This window comes from Pholis gunnellus (assembly GCF_910591455.1).
Source record: "Pholis gunnellus genome assembly, chromosome: 12".
NCBI classification, from domain to species: Eukaryota; Metazoa; Chordata; class Actinopteri; order Perciformes; family Pholidae; genus Pholis; species Pholis gunnellus.
Window position 1 is genome coordinate 18,901,947 of NC_136539.1, and position 14,185 is coordinate 18,916,131.

General features: G+C 42.0%; 1 protein-coding gene across 1 annotated transcript in view; it reads left to right on the top strand.

Moving 5' to 3' along the window:
* Positions 1-2,429: 2,429 nt before the first annotated feature.
* Positions 2,430-14,185, top strand: part of LOC306704205 (partitioning defective 3 homolog B-like) — a gene marked incomplete at both ends in the record, with an annotated part of 170,855 nt that continues 159,099 nt past the window's right edge. Inside the window, 2 exons of the mRNA XM_079170456.1 lie at positions 2,430-2,546; positions 11,301-11,402. Of these exons, the coding sequence (XP_079026582.1) occupies positions 2,430-2,546; positions 11,301-11,402 (219 nt within the window). The remainder of the gene's footprint in view (positions 2,547-11,300; positions 11,403-14,185) is intronic.

The window sequence follows — 14,185 nt, forward strand, 5'->3', positions numbered from 1 at the left end:
GCTACTATTAACCAGTAACATATACACAATATTTACTCATCTCATCAAATCTCACAATCCCTAGTGTTATTCAAGCATCAACATTTTTAAAATAGACCTTGTAGTTACAGAATTGTAGTCTCTTTTGTATGGGTTACAATTTTCGAGAAAAGGCCTAAAAAAAGGCTTAGGGTCCAAAAGGTTAATCTTGAATTATTACATTTACAGTGTATTATTATTGTTTATGGCTCTGAATGCTTTTCATTATATTGTATTCATGTTATTTATAGAATTCAGACAAGTTATAAAATAGCGAAAAGGGGGTTTGGCTCACTTCAAAATTCATATCCTAAATGACTGCTCAAGTGTACTTCAAACTTTCAAACTTTCACCAAAGAAAGAAGGAGGAAAAAGATGCATGCATGCACAGTGTTCGTCCTCCCTTGGGGTTCATTAGAAGCAATGGAATTCAGTGACCCAGAAACTAAACCTAGCCAAAATCAATTAGCAGACATACACATGCATATATTCAAGCTGCTAATTACAAAGCCAAACTCCGCCTCACGGGGAGGGGTTTTCCTCTTTGAAGATGAATCAATCTGTGAAAAGCCAAAATGTTTTGTAAATACGGTATTTTTTGTTTGCTTCAACATTTTAATGCTGAGCTGGTGTCAGCCGGTAGAAGATCTTCAAGGGGTTTGATTAGGTTTCAAGGTTCGTAAGACACAAATTTGACTGTCTGCTGTATTAATGTGGATCCCTTAAGATGATAGCTGTGACATCTAATTATGCCCTAAAAATTGTTGTGACTGTCACTAAGTGCATGCCAACTCCAGGTTTTACAAAGGGAAGACATCATCTATGACTATTAATAATATTTACAATAATATCTTTTTAACAATGCAGTCAGACCGCTGTTAATGTTTCTTGTTCATTGTTTTTAAATGACTAATATTTCATTGATTTTTGTCTTTTAAAGGAATAAACATGTAAGGAAAAACATTCAATGAAACAAGAGAAAGAGACAAACCATATTATAAGAGAGGAGCAAAAGAGAAGCACATGTGTTAATAATAACATTAACGATGGCTGTTCAAGTGTACCAGGACCCTAAAGCTAAAGTGGTTAAAAATAAAAAAAGAATAATTTTTTTAGTTTTACACCTTTGATTTTCCTACATTCATGCTAAACAATGGATCAAATTAGATGTCCCTGGGGTCCCTGGCTGTGACGACCCCAAAGAGAATTAGTTCTCCTCCAAACAGACGTAAAAGGCGGGTGCATGAATGCACGAATACATTAATACCAGTCCTCTATGATTAGTGTAGTTCACTGTCACTTCTCACCAGTGATACACCCCCCCCCCCCCCTGCACATGTTGTTGTTTGAGAAGTAACTGTAACTGAGCATGTGGCTCCACGAATTGTGCATAAGCTCAACTTTGATAATTGGAGTACTTCCCCTTTAAGAAAGTGACAGCAACAAGCGGCGCAGGAGCTGGTCAGGAACTGGCCAGGAGCGGACGGCGTTCAAGGAATCCCCAAAAAACTTTTTCCAACACACCGAGCCGTGTTTTGTCTGTTTACTGTTTCAACTTCGCCTCCGTCTTTCGCCTCCGAATGTGACAATAACGGCGACGTCGCCCAACTGTGTGTGTCGGTGATGAGGTGGACGCCACTTAACCGCTCGGAAGAAAGAAAGTCGCGAGAGGAAAAACTTCTGAAATGATGCTGCAGCCCTCCCTCCAAAGTTCAGCTAAGGTGGCTAACGTTAGCTAGCGCAGGACTCAGCTCGCTAACTCTGATGTGATGCGTTTGGATACTCGTTTGTTCATCTTGTCGGAACAAGTTGTGTAGCTACACGTTGCTTGATGGAGTGGAGAAGGGCGTGAGGATATCGAAGTGAAAGCTCTCATCCTTGGCTGACCAGGTTACAGTATCAAGCTAATCATCTTTTTTAGCCAAGTGGAGCTAGCTGAAAGACAGTTAGCCAAGTGTCACATTAAAGTTGACAAGAGTTAGCCTTCTTTAAAGAAAAATGGCATGACACATACTCTCCGTTTACCCGCTGATCTCCATCATTAAAAGACTGCAGTATCTTTTAAAACAAGTTAATAAATGGAGCAACAGAAAGCTACAACTTGAGATTAGAAAGGACAAGATAATCACCCTCATGACCATATAATGAGAAGGTAATAACCCGGATGTACATGCTCTCATCATTATCACCTCGAGTTGTTGGCTGTAAAGTCATAAGGAATGGTGATTGACAGTTTTAGTAAAGAGCGCCACTGACTCTGGACCACTCTGACAATCTGTGTCCCTTTTTGAAGAAGTTGGTTTGAGTGACATCACACCCCTGACTCTTTATCAACACTTCCTGGTTGAGCATACTGCAGCTTGGAGACCCACACACCCCTGAGGGACCGCACCTTTCGGGAGTGCTACGCGATGAAGGTTACGGTGACATTCGGGCAGACCGGTGTGGTGGTGCCCTGCAAGGAGGGCTGGACCGTGAGGGACCTCATCCAGCAGGCCACGCAGAGATACAGGAAACTCCTGGAACAGGTCTGAAATGCACCCATCAGCAGTGACAACTGAAAGCCTTTTGAGAGAATAGGCCGTGTTGTGGCGTAGAACTGTAAGAATCCAGGCAAAAGTGGCATTCACTCAATGCACAGACATCATTATGCAATGCTTGTTGTGGGTATTTATTGCCACGTTTGATGCTTGCTGTTGAAAAAAGTACTATGATTTGAAGGTCACTTTACTGGCTCTGTGGTAGGTACATCAAAATGTACACACCTTGTACATCATCTTACTGACAGTGATGGTGAATGTGTCTTAAATGCAGTTTATTCATCTGAGTGGCGATAAGTTTCATTTTCATAGATACCAAAATAGTCCAAGATCATGAACAAAAGCATGAAAACATAACTCTTTTTTTGAGGCTATTTGACCTGTGAGCCATCAGCCAATAGCTGCATTATTCATCGTCAGAAGTAGTTTTGTAATAAAGTGTCACGATTTTTATGAACCCCTGAAAGACTGAGAGAAGATAACTTTTTATGAAACAGCATTTTCATAGCATTTGAGGATTTCCCCGAAGTCATAAAAGAATAATCGAATGCTCCGTCATTTTTATATCATGAAGGGGGCCGTGTGATTTTCACATTCCAAAGTCTTGGGAAATTAGACAAAGCCATGGAGGTCCGGTTCTCCATAATTGCTGTATGAAAAATTAAAAGCATATCTGATATGAATTGTGATGGTCCAGACAGGAGCGGGCAATGAGTCGTTTCCACTTAAGTTGTTAATGTGGAATGCAAATGACTCCCTCTTGTGATTCCTTTATGACCGCTGTTGATTCCCCCGCGCTGCCGTCGGGGCGGGAGCCCCGTGACCCCCATCAAACCGCCGAATCTTCTCAGTGACTCGCTTCATATTGGCTCCATTATTCAAAGAGCACACCAGTCATATAGATGGATGGCCTCGGTTGTGATTGAGGGGGAGATGTCGAGGCTGTGTGTGTGTGTGTGTGTGTGTGTGTGTGTGTGTGGGACGGACAGAGAGACAGTCGCTCGGAGGTGGACTTATTTTTTTTTCCCCACCCTCTCTCTACTTTTCTGCCTCTTAATCTGCTTTCAGCTACCCGTACGTCAGCCCTCCCTCCTCACTGCTTCTTGTGTTTTTTGCCCCTTCGTCTCATTTATCATCCTTTCCTGCTCTCGAGTGCATCGCCTCTTCACCTTCCACATAGCCGGAACCCACGCTTCCCTTTCATTTCAACTCTTTCTTCCTCTTTGAAACACTTCCTCCTTCACCTTCCGTTGTTCTTCGTGCGATAACTCTGTTCCGCCTAGAAGTACAGATGAATAGTCTACATTTTAAGTGTTTTAACTAACAGGATGCACAACTGGGTAGGCCGGAGCAATGTATACCACTGTAGGTCCAGCTAGACAGCTCAAATAACAGCAAAAATACAATCTCCCAGCTTTAATCCTTTGTCCCTGTGTTAATTGTCCATTTGTTATATGCCAAATATATGTACAAAAAAGTGTTTTTTACATCAAATCCCCTTCTTTTCTCTTCTGTAAACTGGTTTTGATGACTCTGCATGTACTGCAGAGACACAGCTGGTAGAAAAATCAGTAAAGTTTACTTTTCATCTCTCCCTCGTCCTCCTCCTAGTCTAACAACAGGTGAGGAAGGTGTGTGTTTTTGAGCTAACAGTCCTCTGTAGCTCCATAAACTCTACGAACTGTACACTCCTCATATATTCCTTTTCACTGGGAAATACTTCACGAGACAGAAGGAAGTCGCTTTAACTTCTGTTTCACTGGGACTTTAAAAAGTAACGACGTTGACCCCCAAACCTATTGACTGCTAATAGGATTTAAGTGATATTATGAACAATTTGCAGTGCCTGCCCACACTACGCTACACCAATTACATTCCCTGTACTGACATTATTGGTCTGAAATGAAAGGAGTGACAGTAATTTATGATTTTGATTGAACGACTGCACGATGAAATGATCCATTTTGATTTCAGTTTGAAAACAAAAGGTTGATACACTCGCCATGTTGGAGAGAAGTTTAGGCCCGTTTAAGGTGAAACACTAGAGCAGCAACATTTTCTGTGTTGTTAATGTTCACAAAGAGGCAGCAATAGTGCTCCAGGTGTGTAATCATGCACCTCCCGGCTCCATCGATTAGCTCTCACAGTGTTTACATTCTTTGCTTCCTGTATGTGTGAATGAAATGCCTTGTTAAGTCCATGCACACTGGCCTGCCCTGCTACCGATCTTCCTCTTCTCTTCTTCCTCTGTTTTCTCTCTCTCTTCCTGCTCTCTCCCACACCTTTGTCAGCACTTTGCCGTCTCGTCTCCTTTTACTGTGTTTACATTCCCCGTTGTAATTTTCACCTCTCCTACCGCCCTCTTTCAACCCAGTTTTTGAAGGTTTTGGCCTCTTTCTCTTTCATATTTTAGATATTCAGCTTTTGTTTGTGTTCACTTTTTCCACAACTCCCCTTTCACCTCCTTTTACTGGCTCCTCCTCAACTTCTTCCTCCTCCTCTTCCTCATTCCTCCTCTCTAGGATGGAGAATACCTATTCTCCTTAATGGCTTCATTTCATCCCCACGTCTCTCTCTGAATTTGTTTCTCTGTGTATTTTTCTCTCTCTCTCTTCCCATCACTCAGTCATTTCCCTGCAACACTAATCTGTTGTAGCTGTGTAATTATGTCTGTTAATGTGTACCAGGATTAGAAAACCAGGATATGTGTGTGTTGTAGAGCGGTCCGGTCCCTAATCCTCCCTCCCAGAGCTCAAGAAAATCATGTTTTTAAATTGTCAGAGAGACAGCTTGCTTTCCTGTCTGACTCTCTCCCTCCTCCCCTCCTCCCCTCCTCCCCTCCTCCCTCTCTGCTTCATGCTACTCAGAAAGTGTGCTGCTTGTACTTTCTTTAATCTTGTGTGTTCCTGCGCTGTAGCTAACTGACACTGGCAGCTATCAGCTGCTTTGTTAGGAGTTACGCTTCAGTGAGGTTTAGTCTCAAGTTAAGTTTCAGAGAGGATTTATTTTCTGTTTTTTCTTTTCTTTTAAATTCACATTGATCGCAGCCTGATTATTAGTTTGTTTGCCTTGAACGTGAAAGGCAATACAAGTTTCTCTCACTTCCTCAACCAAAGAAAGTCTCAGTCGACTAATCGATCTGTAAAACTGAGTTTCTCTGAAAGTAGTCGCACAAAAGCACCGCTTTGAATCTTGTGTTTACCAGAGATGTGTTCATCAGTGTTTTGGAAATAAGTCATTCAGCATGAAGACAAGCTTAAAAATACTGTTTACAACCTTGAGTTGGGTTAACCTGTTAATGAACACAAACATATTGACTGATGCTGAGCTGGGTAAAGCTCAAGATAAAGGCCAGAAGATGGGTCCAAACACAGGAATACACCCTTACTGTCACACTATTGATATTTCTTTTGACATCTGACCCCGATCTCAAGCATCAAATAGTCCCTTCCAGATATATTTTAAATTTGTAACACAATATACACAGTTCATTCAGAGGTTAAGCAAATCCAGTTTAGGCTATGTAATGTATATATGTGTGTGTGACAATTCATTAGCTCGCCATTCATTAAAAGTCATTTTATCTGCCTTTTAAAAGGTATGCCTTGACATTAACACTTGTGAACAATGTGCATTTATAACATGTGAGGCAGCTGGCAAAGACGGAGCACGATGCAATACAGTGTAGAAAGAAGCAGAGTTTAAGTGAGTGGATAGAATATAGGTTTGATATTTGGCTCCTATGCATCACTCAGAGGGGTTTTGGAGCTCATGTCGAGCTGGTAGTTGGAGGTTCACTGTCCTCAGATCAGTCAGTCTCTCGCCTGTCACTCAGCAAGTGTGACATCATATTGGTTCATTTTCATTCACCTACCTCAATACATCTGCGAACTAAGCGCACCATGATCTGTAATTATTAGTTATAAGAACAAGAAGCACAATCAGCTCGCTGACAGCTGTAATGTGGAGCTATCACCCTCGATGGATGAACAGGGATACAAAGCGTGAATTGTGGTATATGGGGACAAGGAGAATGAAACGGTAGTACACAAGGCTCTCGTAGAGAGGAAATGAATAAACCTTTTGCAGAAATCAGAACAAAGATGATGAATGTAAAAAAGAGATAGCCGGCACGGCACGGCGAAGAGGAAGTAGGGAGGGAGGGAGGGAGGAGAGGTTGTTTTTCGAGGGGAGTTGTCAGGAAGTTATCAGCTTGTTGACAGACTTCTTAATTACCTTTGGCCAAACAGACTAGTGTGCAGTTGTGCGATCATGGACGCTTGTTTACGTGGTTTCAGGTTTAATCGGCTGCATTCTGTGAAATATCAAACTGGATCTCATCAACATATCAGTGTGTGTATATTCTAGTGAGATGTGACATGAGTTACCTCTCTAAAATATATATGCAATACATGTTTATACATATTAGATTGTGTCTACATTTCACACAATGTTGTAGCTGACAGTGTCGTGTGTGTGTGTGTGTGTGGTTCAAATAAAGAAACAAACTCAAACCTTCAGTAAGCTGATGGTGTTGTGTGTACGCATGTACATGCTTACACTCGCACATATAAGATAGATGTGTAGGAAAGGCTTCCCAGCTATGTGTGTGTGTGTGTGTGTGTGTGTGTCTGTGCTATAGTTTCATTAGCCAGGGCAGGAATGCTGATGAGGCGTGGCCAAACATGCTGATAAAAATCATACAACATCCTGGACCCCTGCCAGAGCACCGGCAATTATTTCTGAGAGGAGCAGGGAGGAGACGCGTGCCGCACAATGTGTTGATCCAGCCTCACATCTATTCTTTTCTTTTCTTTTCTATTCTATTCTCCAAGTTAGGTTGAGTGTAATGGCACACGCGCTTTTCCAAAGGAACCCGACGAGCTTGCCAAAGCTAGATCATTCATTTATTAGAATGAGTGTCCTTGTTTACAGATCATACTGCTTGATTAATTGTACTGTTTTACTATATTAGTTGTCAAAAAATGTCACCAGACCGTGCTTAAAAACCAAATACATGTTTTCTCACTAGTCGAGATAGACCTTATTTCCTCTCACTAAGAGAGTGAAGAATCAGCTTGTCTACGGCTTGAATGTGGAATGTTAACCTGGTGAGTGACGGAGTCCGTGGCATTTCCACCACCAGCCATTATCTTGCTTTGTGACTGCGGGGTCACAAGATGGGCCAGGAGACAATTTAACTCACACAATTTAGTTTATTTATTCCCGCGTCATAGAGTGCTGCAGGAATGATTCCTAAAGCTCGGAAAAGATGCCTGAAATATGGTCACAAGCTTTTCCTATGACATCAAATCTGTCAGTTATTATCCCATTTATGAATTGTAAAAAACGCCTTTAACTTAGTGGTGGTGACCGTGGTTTAGTTCATTTATAGCCTCACATTAGCTTTTTACGTTTGCAGATTGCATTTGAGCTTCAAAAGTGATAAAAGTGTTTTTCATTTGTGAGCATTGTCTTGCTGAACAAAACGTGTAAGTATCAGAAATGAAGCTTATTTTTTTTTGTGCAATATTCCAAAAACCAATGAAAAAGGCTTTCGTTCAAAGGAACCAGTGCGACGCTCACTTCCAGGTTGACTTACAATAACGTGTCATCCCTGCAGCACTCTATTAGGTGCCTTTTACTAAATACTGCTTTGTAGCAATACTACTTTACACTACTGGCATAACTGACCTGCTGGACTAAACTGTGATGACACCAGACCTCACCGCTCCGCCCCTTAGGGCCTTAACAACAACACTGTATTATCCACATAGTGTTTTAACTCTGGTGGGATTTTACTACAACCCAATAATAATTTCTAGACCATGTCATGAGAGATAAATACCTAGATTATCTGTAATAGTATCAGTAAAAACACTGTATTAAGTGCTAATCCCCCTGATTCAGAGATTAGACGGGGCTGTTTACGACTCTTATCTTCAGTCCTGCGGTATCTTGAGTGTCCCTCTAGCTTTTTAAACTGCCACACTTGGAGGCACAGGGCTGTAACACATTATGGATGCACTCCCCCTGAATATCAGATTAGATCAGTGCGCTCGCAGCACTTATCTCTCTACGTCTGCTGTCGTCTTAGCGCGCCTACTGTAACAGGAGATCAAAGGGGCTGTTGACCTAAAAACAGCAGCGGGTCACCAAAGACACGAGGCGGTGGAACACTAAATGAGAGACGCCTAATTCTGAGTGACGCACGCCGTCGCTTTACCGGATAAATGCAGCCAACAATGTTACCTGTTTCTTGTCTGAAGGGATAACAATGACAGGGAATGGAGAAAAGCCGTTTGTGATTGTATGGCATCACATGACAAGCATATGATTCAGGACTAGATTACTGACCACGCTAGCCTACGAGCTGGCAAACTGCCCCGAGGCCTCAGGTCCCCACGGCCCCCAAAAGCTCAGTGTTTACGATGTGTCAACATGTTTTTTTTTGTAGTTTGATGAACTGCTAATTATTTTGGGACCAGGCACCTCTAAGGCACAGTATCGACTACAATGAATGCCGTGTGAACGGTACTGCGGGTCGGCAGAGGCACACAGGACGCCTCAGGTTGTTGAGTGTCGACATTAAAGACATTTTTCTTGCTTCCGAGTGGGCTCAGTAGAATTTTAGCTGTAAGCAAGCCAGTGGAAATGTGCCTCTTACTGCTTCTCTGTAGTCTTGTTATGTAAGAATGTAAGACGTGGTGGAGTCTGTGTTTCCGTCGAGGGTTAGCTTGTTGCGTTGCTCGTGCGGTGACTCACAGTTTTGTGTGGGGATGATGGATCGAGTGCTTACCATTAAACCAGCAAAGACAAAATCTCACTCTCTCGGGACTCATCCTGAAGCCCGAGGGGTAATAAAAGCACAAGTCTTTGTGAGATGTTGTGTGCAAAATCATTTTACATGACACTTTGGCACTGAAATATTCCTGAGTAATCATAAAAGAACCACATTCAACTCGCCTTGTTACAGAGTTAATATGCCCCCGAACCCGGATTCATAGTGCTCAAGGAAGATAAACACGGTGCAAAAAAGAAATTAAAACAATGTAAACACAATACTAAAAACCTCTCTCTCTCTCATACATGTGGCCTGGGTGTCAGCCAAGGCAGTGTTTCAATAGAGTCATACAATGACTCCCATCAGGGAGGGAGGGAGGGAGGGAGGGAGAGACAATTCAACAGTAAGAACGAGTCCTGTGTAACGGTGATGGTTGAAAAGCCATTCAAATGTCTGTTTTTTGTGGGACGTAATAGAAAAACAGTGTTTTTATGGACCCAGGCTAAATTTAACTTGCGATAAATGCTTTGTCTTCAGGAAGCAAACAGCCATGTTTGCTAGTGTCTTGTATATATCAGCTGGCATCAGGTGCCAGTTAATATTGCGCTGCACTTATCCATGGGGTACGGTATGAAGTCTGGTAAATAGCAGTGGCTTTACTATAGAACAGGCGTGTCATCAATACATTTACCATTTAAAGTATTTTATCATGAAGCATTCAGCAGTCAAAGGAGTTGCCTACTAGTCTTAATGAACACCGATAAGTAACATTTTAAAAACTACATTTGTTTCTACAAAGAAACAAATGTACTCGATAAAATGATTGTAAAAAGTACAACTAAGTAATTTATTGAACAGTGTTTTGATGCAGAGCTGATTTTAATGAAGGAACTGGTTTGAGACCCGCGGTGACATCTCTCTCTCTCTCTGTCTCACCCTCTCCCTGATGGGAGCCTTTGAGAAGCATTGACAAGCAACTGACCCTGAAACAGGGATTTAATGGAGCAGCACCCTGTAAAGGGGTGAGTCATACCTTTCTGTAGGCTGTTTGTGTGTTTGTGTGTGTGTGTGTGTGTTGTCTCAATATGTTGTTCAACAACTGGCTCTATGTAGTCAGCTGTCCGGTGCAGCGTCGATGTCATTAATCACAGACCCAACACAGCGGAGAGAGGAGGGAGAGAGAGAAGGGAGAGAGAGAGGGAGAGGAGGGAGAAAGGAGGGAGAGAGAGAGAGTAATCTGTACAAGGCACCTAGGGAAAGATGTGGAGGATGTAAGGAGGAAGGAAACAAAGACGAGGGCACAGCTGGGAGGTGGAGGTGGTGACCAGCACAGCAGGGGAAGCCTTTGGAGTTTTAAGTCCCCGTGAAATATTAATTGACTATTACTGTGGTTTGAAAATAAAATAAAAAACAAAATAAAAATGTGAAACCATAAAACTACTTTTTCCATTTTCCATTTTATTTTTGATTATCACTCCGTGTGTTATGCCCTCGTTCACTGTGGTTTTTTTTTCCATAAAAAATACGCCATATTGAGAAAGTAGTAACTGTTTAATGTGGATTTTAATGTTCAAGATAGAATATTAAATGTGAATAAACTAATTGAAGTTGCTGAGGAGAATTTCGGGTATTGCACTGGTCTAAATAATGTGCTTATTCCTGATAGACAAAATGTTACACACTCGATTATTTTTTATTAATTCACAATTAATGTTTTTTTTTACACCATCAACCATTAGTGTTCAATTACATTTTTTTGAATCTGTACTGATGGCTTGATTAATTTTGCCCGTGATGGTCGTGGGACTCACAACATTTAAAGAAGTGATCATAAACTCTGTGCATACACTCTAATAATAATAATAATAAAGTAAAATAGAGAGCGTGGTCGGCAGGTATCATGTTCGTTCACGCGCTGAGTCGTTGATCTGACTTTATGATGTCCTGTGGTTTTTTAGGAAGGAGACTTCCTGGTTCGGACTCACCACGTTGAGTACTGTGACGGGGGGATTCTGGACCCCGATGACATCCTCAGTGATCTGGTAGAAGACAAGGACAAGGTAAGAACCTCTCAGTACAATAGACCATGCTTAGTGTTTTACTTCATCTCATTTCTATTCCTTTAATATAAAAACAGGCATTGTGAACGAGGAATTCATCTTTTAGATTTATACCGGTTAATAAGTCACACACCGCTGTGCTCTCACACAGGTGTGTGTGTGTGTGTGTGCTTGTCGGGATGCTAGAACAGGTATCTGTGTGTTCACACTGAGTATTGAGCTGCGGTGGCCTATAAGCCACTCTCTTGGGTAGAATATTGCCTCACAAGCAAAATTCAAAAGGAAAAGGTTTTAACTCGCCTTCAGCGTTCGGCAGTGTTATTAGCAATTCACTTTTGGAGACTTTGCAAACTCAATCCATATATCCCGTTTTTCTTATTTTTCCCCCCCGAGGAATGTGTCATTTTTCATTTTCCCCTTTGGAAAAGTCTGGGTTTCACATAGACTCTGGCAGTATTAGAAGGTGATAAATGGCTTAGATTAAGGGCTCTTTGAACCATGACGTAGGACCTCAAATTAATCTGGAATCGTCTCTCGGTGGCGCTGCACATTAAAACAGCATCAACATTATTTAATGAGCCCGTGTCCTGTGGTGGACTGAATTTTTCATTTAGGTCACAGCTTAAAGAAAAATCTGAAACAAACCTACTGGCTAGAGAATGTAATGCACAGTGTGTTTCCCTGTCCTCAGCTCATACTGTATGCCTTTAAGCGTGTATAAATACTGCAGGATTTGCCGGAGATTCTCTGAACTAATTAAGAACAAAGTTGCATTGGTTGGCAATTTCTCTCGGGGCTGTAAGAACCTTTGGGAAGTAGTGATCTCTCTCTCTCTCTCTCTCTCTCTCTCTCTCTCTCTCTGCCGCTGTTCACGTCTAAATATTCATTGTTACGGTTCAGATCTTGTTTTTTAGATGTTGTGACAAAGACAATATTTTACAGTATAGAAATAGAAATGAGCTCTAATGTCTAAGAGTTGGTCGTGGGGGAGGGGGGGTTACGTGACACGCTAAGCAGCAGCCCAGCGGCCATATCACTCAGTGACAGGAGCAACAACAGAGACAGGAGACCAGCCGCTGACCTAGGATCAGGGATTACTGTTATGAGAGCCTGTTGCCATGGTTGTGTAGAGAGCAGCGTTGCACCGGTCCCGCTGCTGGCCAGTTGTCACTTGAAACTTCCACAATGGAAGCGGAGAACTTATCGTCTGTGGCGTGTTCACTCAATCCCTCAATGCAGGGCTCCGTGTTTTATTAATGCGAACAAAGCCAGAAGCTTCCGGGAGGTGAAGTGTTCCAAACAGTTGGTGCCAGCCAGAGCTATTTATAGACCTTTTCAGACATTTTACCTTAACGTGATGGCAATTTCACATGTCGGTTCTCGTGCCTGGATGAGAACCGTGGCCTCTACTGCGTTCTTACTAGTTCGGACTTTCTGACATTTGATTTTAATATGGCGATACTGAAATTGAATGACATGAGATTAACTTAAAGGCTAAAAGGAGCGCAGGGTAAAACTCTGAACATAAATCAGTTTAATAAGCTAGGAAACGCTGCGACAGAGCTAATTTTAAATTGAGGAGATTATTTTGATTCGAGATCAATGATCCAACTTTTTCTGTCCCGATACCGATGCCTGAGGTTTGGGTATCGGCCGATCCCGAGAACACATTCAATACCAGTGTTTAAGTTGTATTCCTCACAACAGGCTTGACTTAAACATTGCTTTGCTTTCCTATCTTTGTAAACACATAAATAAATATATATATACTGAATTGTATCTGACACCAGATTGGCTCATTGTCACCCGATCCAGCTATTTGAGTGAGTATGAGGCCGGCATCGGTATCGCGTCCCTTCTATTTCTACCTGATCAGCCTCTAAGAAGTATCTTCCCCTTCCAGTCACAAATCCAATGCGAATCACAATTAGATGCAAATGTAAGTGAAGGCATTACCATTCAAATGCACTTCAGTACGTATGTCATTAGATGAAGCGTCCCTGTTCCCTCGGGCCTGACTTTTTTTTTTCAGCTGAAGAGCATTTCAGCCTGTTGCTCGCTGGTTGCTAGTTATCAGATACGATCCCGTCCACTACCTTTTTAATAGGCTTCTAATAAGGAGTTTACCAGTGTGCTCTCGGGCACCGGTGAGCGGAGCTCCACCGCTGAAATGTGTGGAGGAAGCTTTCAGTTAAAATGAAAAAGTGTCTCCCGGATAAGCCCCGGATCGTTTGAATAGCGGGTCTAGAGTTAAAGCTGGTTTAGCAGCTTTCTGTATCCACGATGGAGTTATAAATACTGTAAATATGTGTTTGTGTGTGTGTGCTCCTCAAAGATGCAGCCCAGAAACCACATATAAAAGCACACGCATAGTACAAAATATACAGATTTCAATACTGGGATCAAATACAGTGTCACACACTAATACACCACAACACACAGATGGTGAGACACACACACGTATAGTATGATAACCAGCAATACACACTACTGAGCACCAGAGATTGCATATGAAATGAAAGTGTGAAATATTCATTGGATTCTGAAGCGAGGCTCTCGTAGTATTACTGAGCTGAGATGAATAAATGGCTCCTAATCCCAGATGAGTGTTTTACCGACGCCAGACTCAGACTGCCGGCTGTAACAAAGAAAACAGAGAGCATTTCTGAGGTCTGCTGGGGGCAGAGGTCAGAAATACAGTTTAAAAAAAAATATATACCCAAGTGATGCATTTGAGAGACAGGCTCACATTTATGAATGTTTGAGGTGATATTTATGTAGCA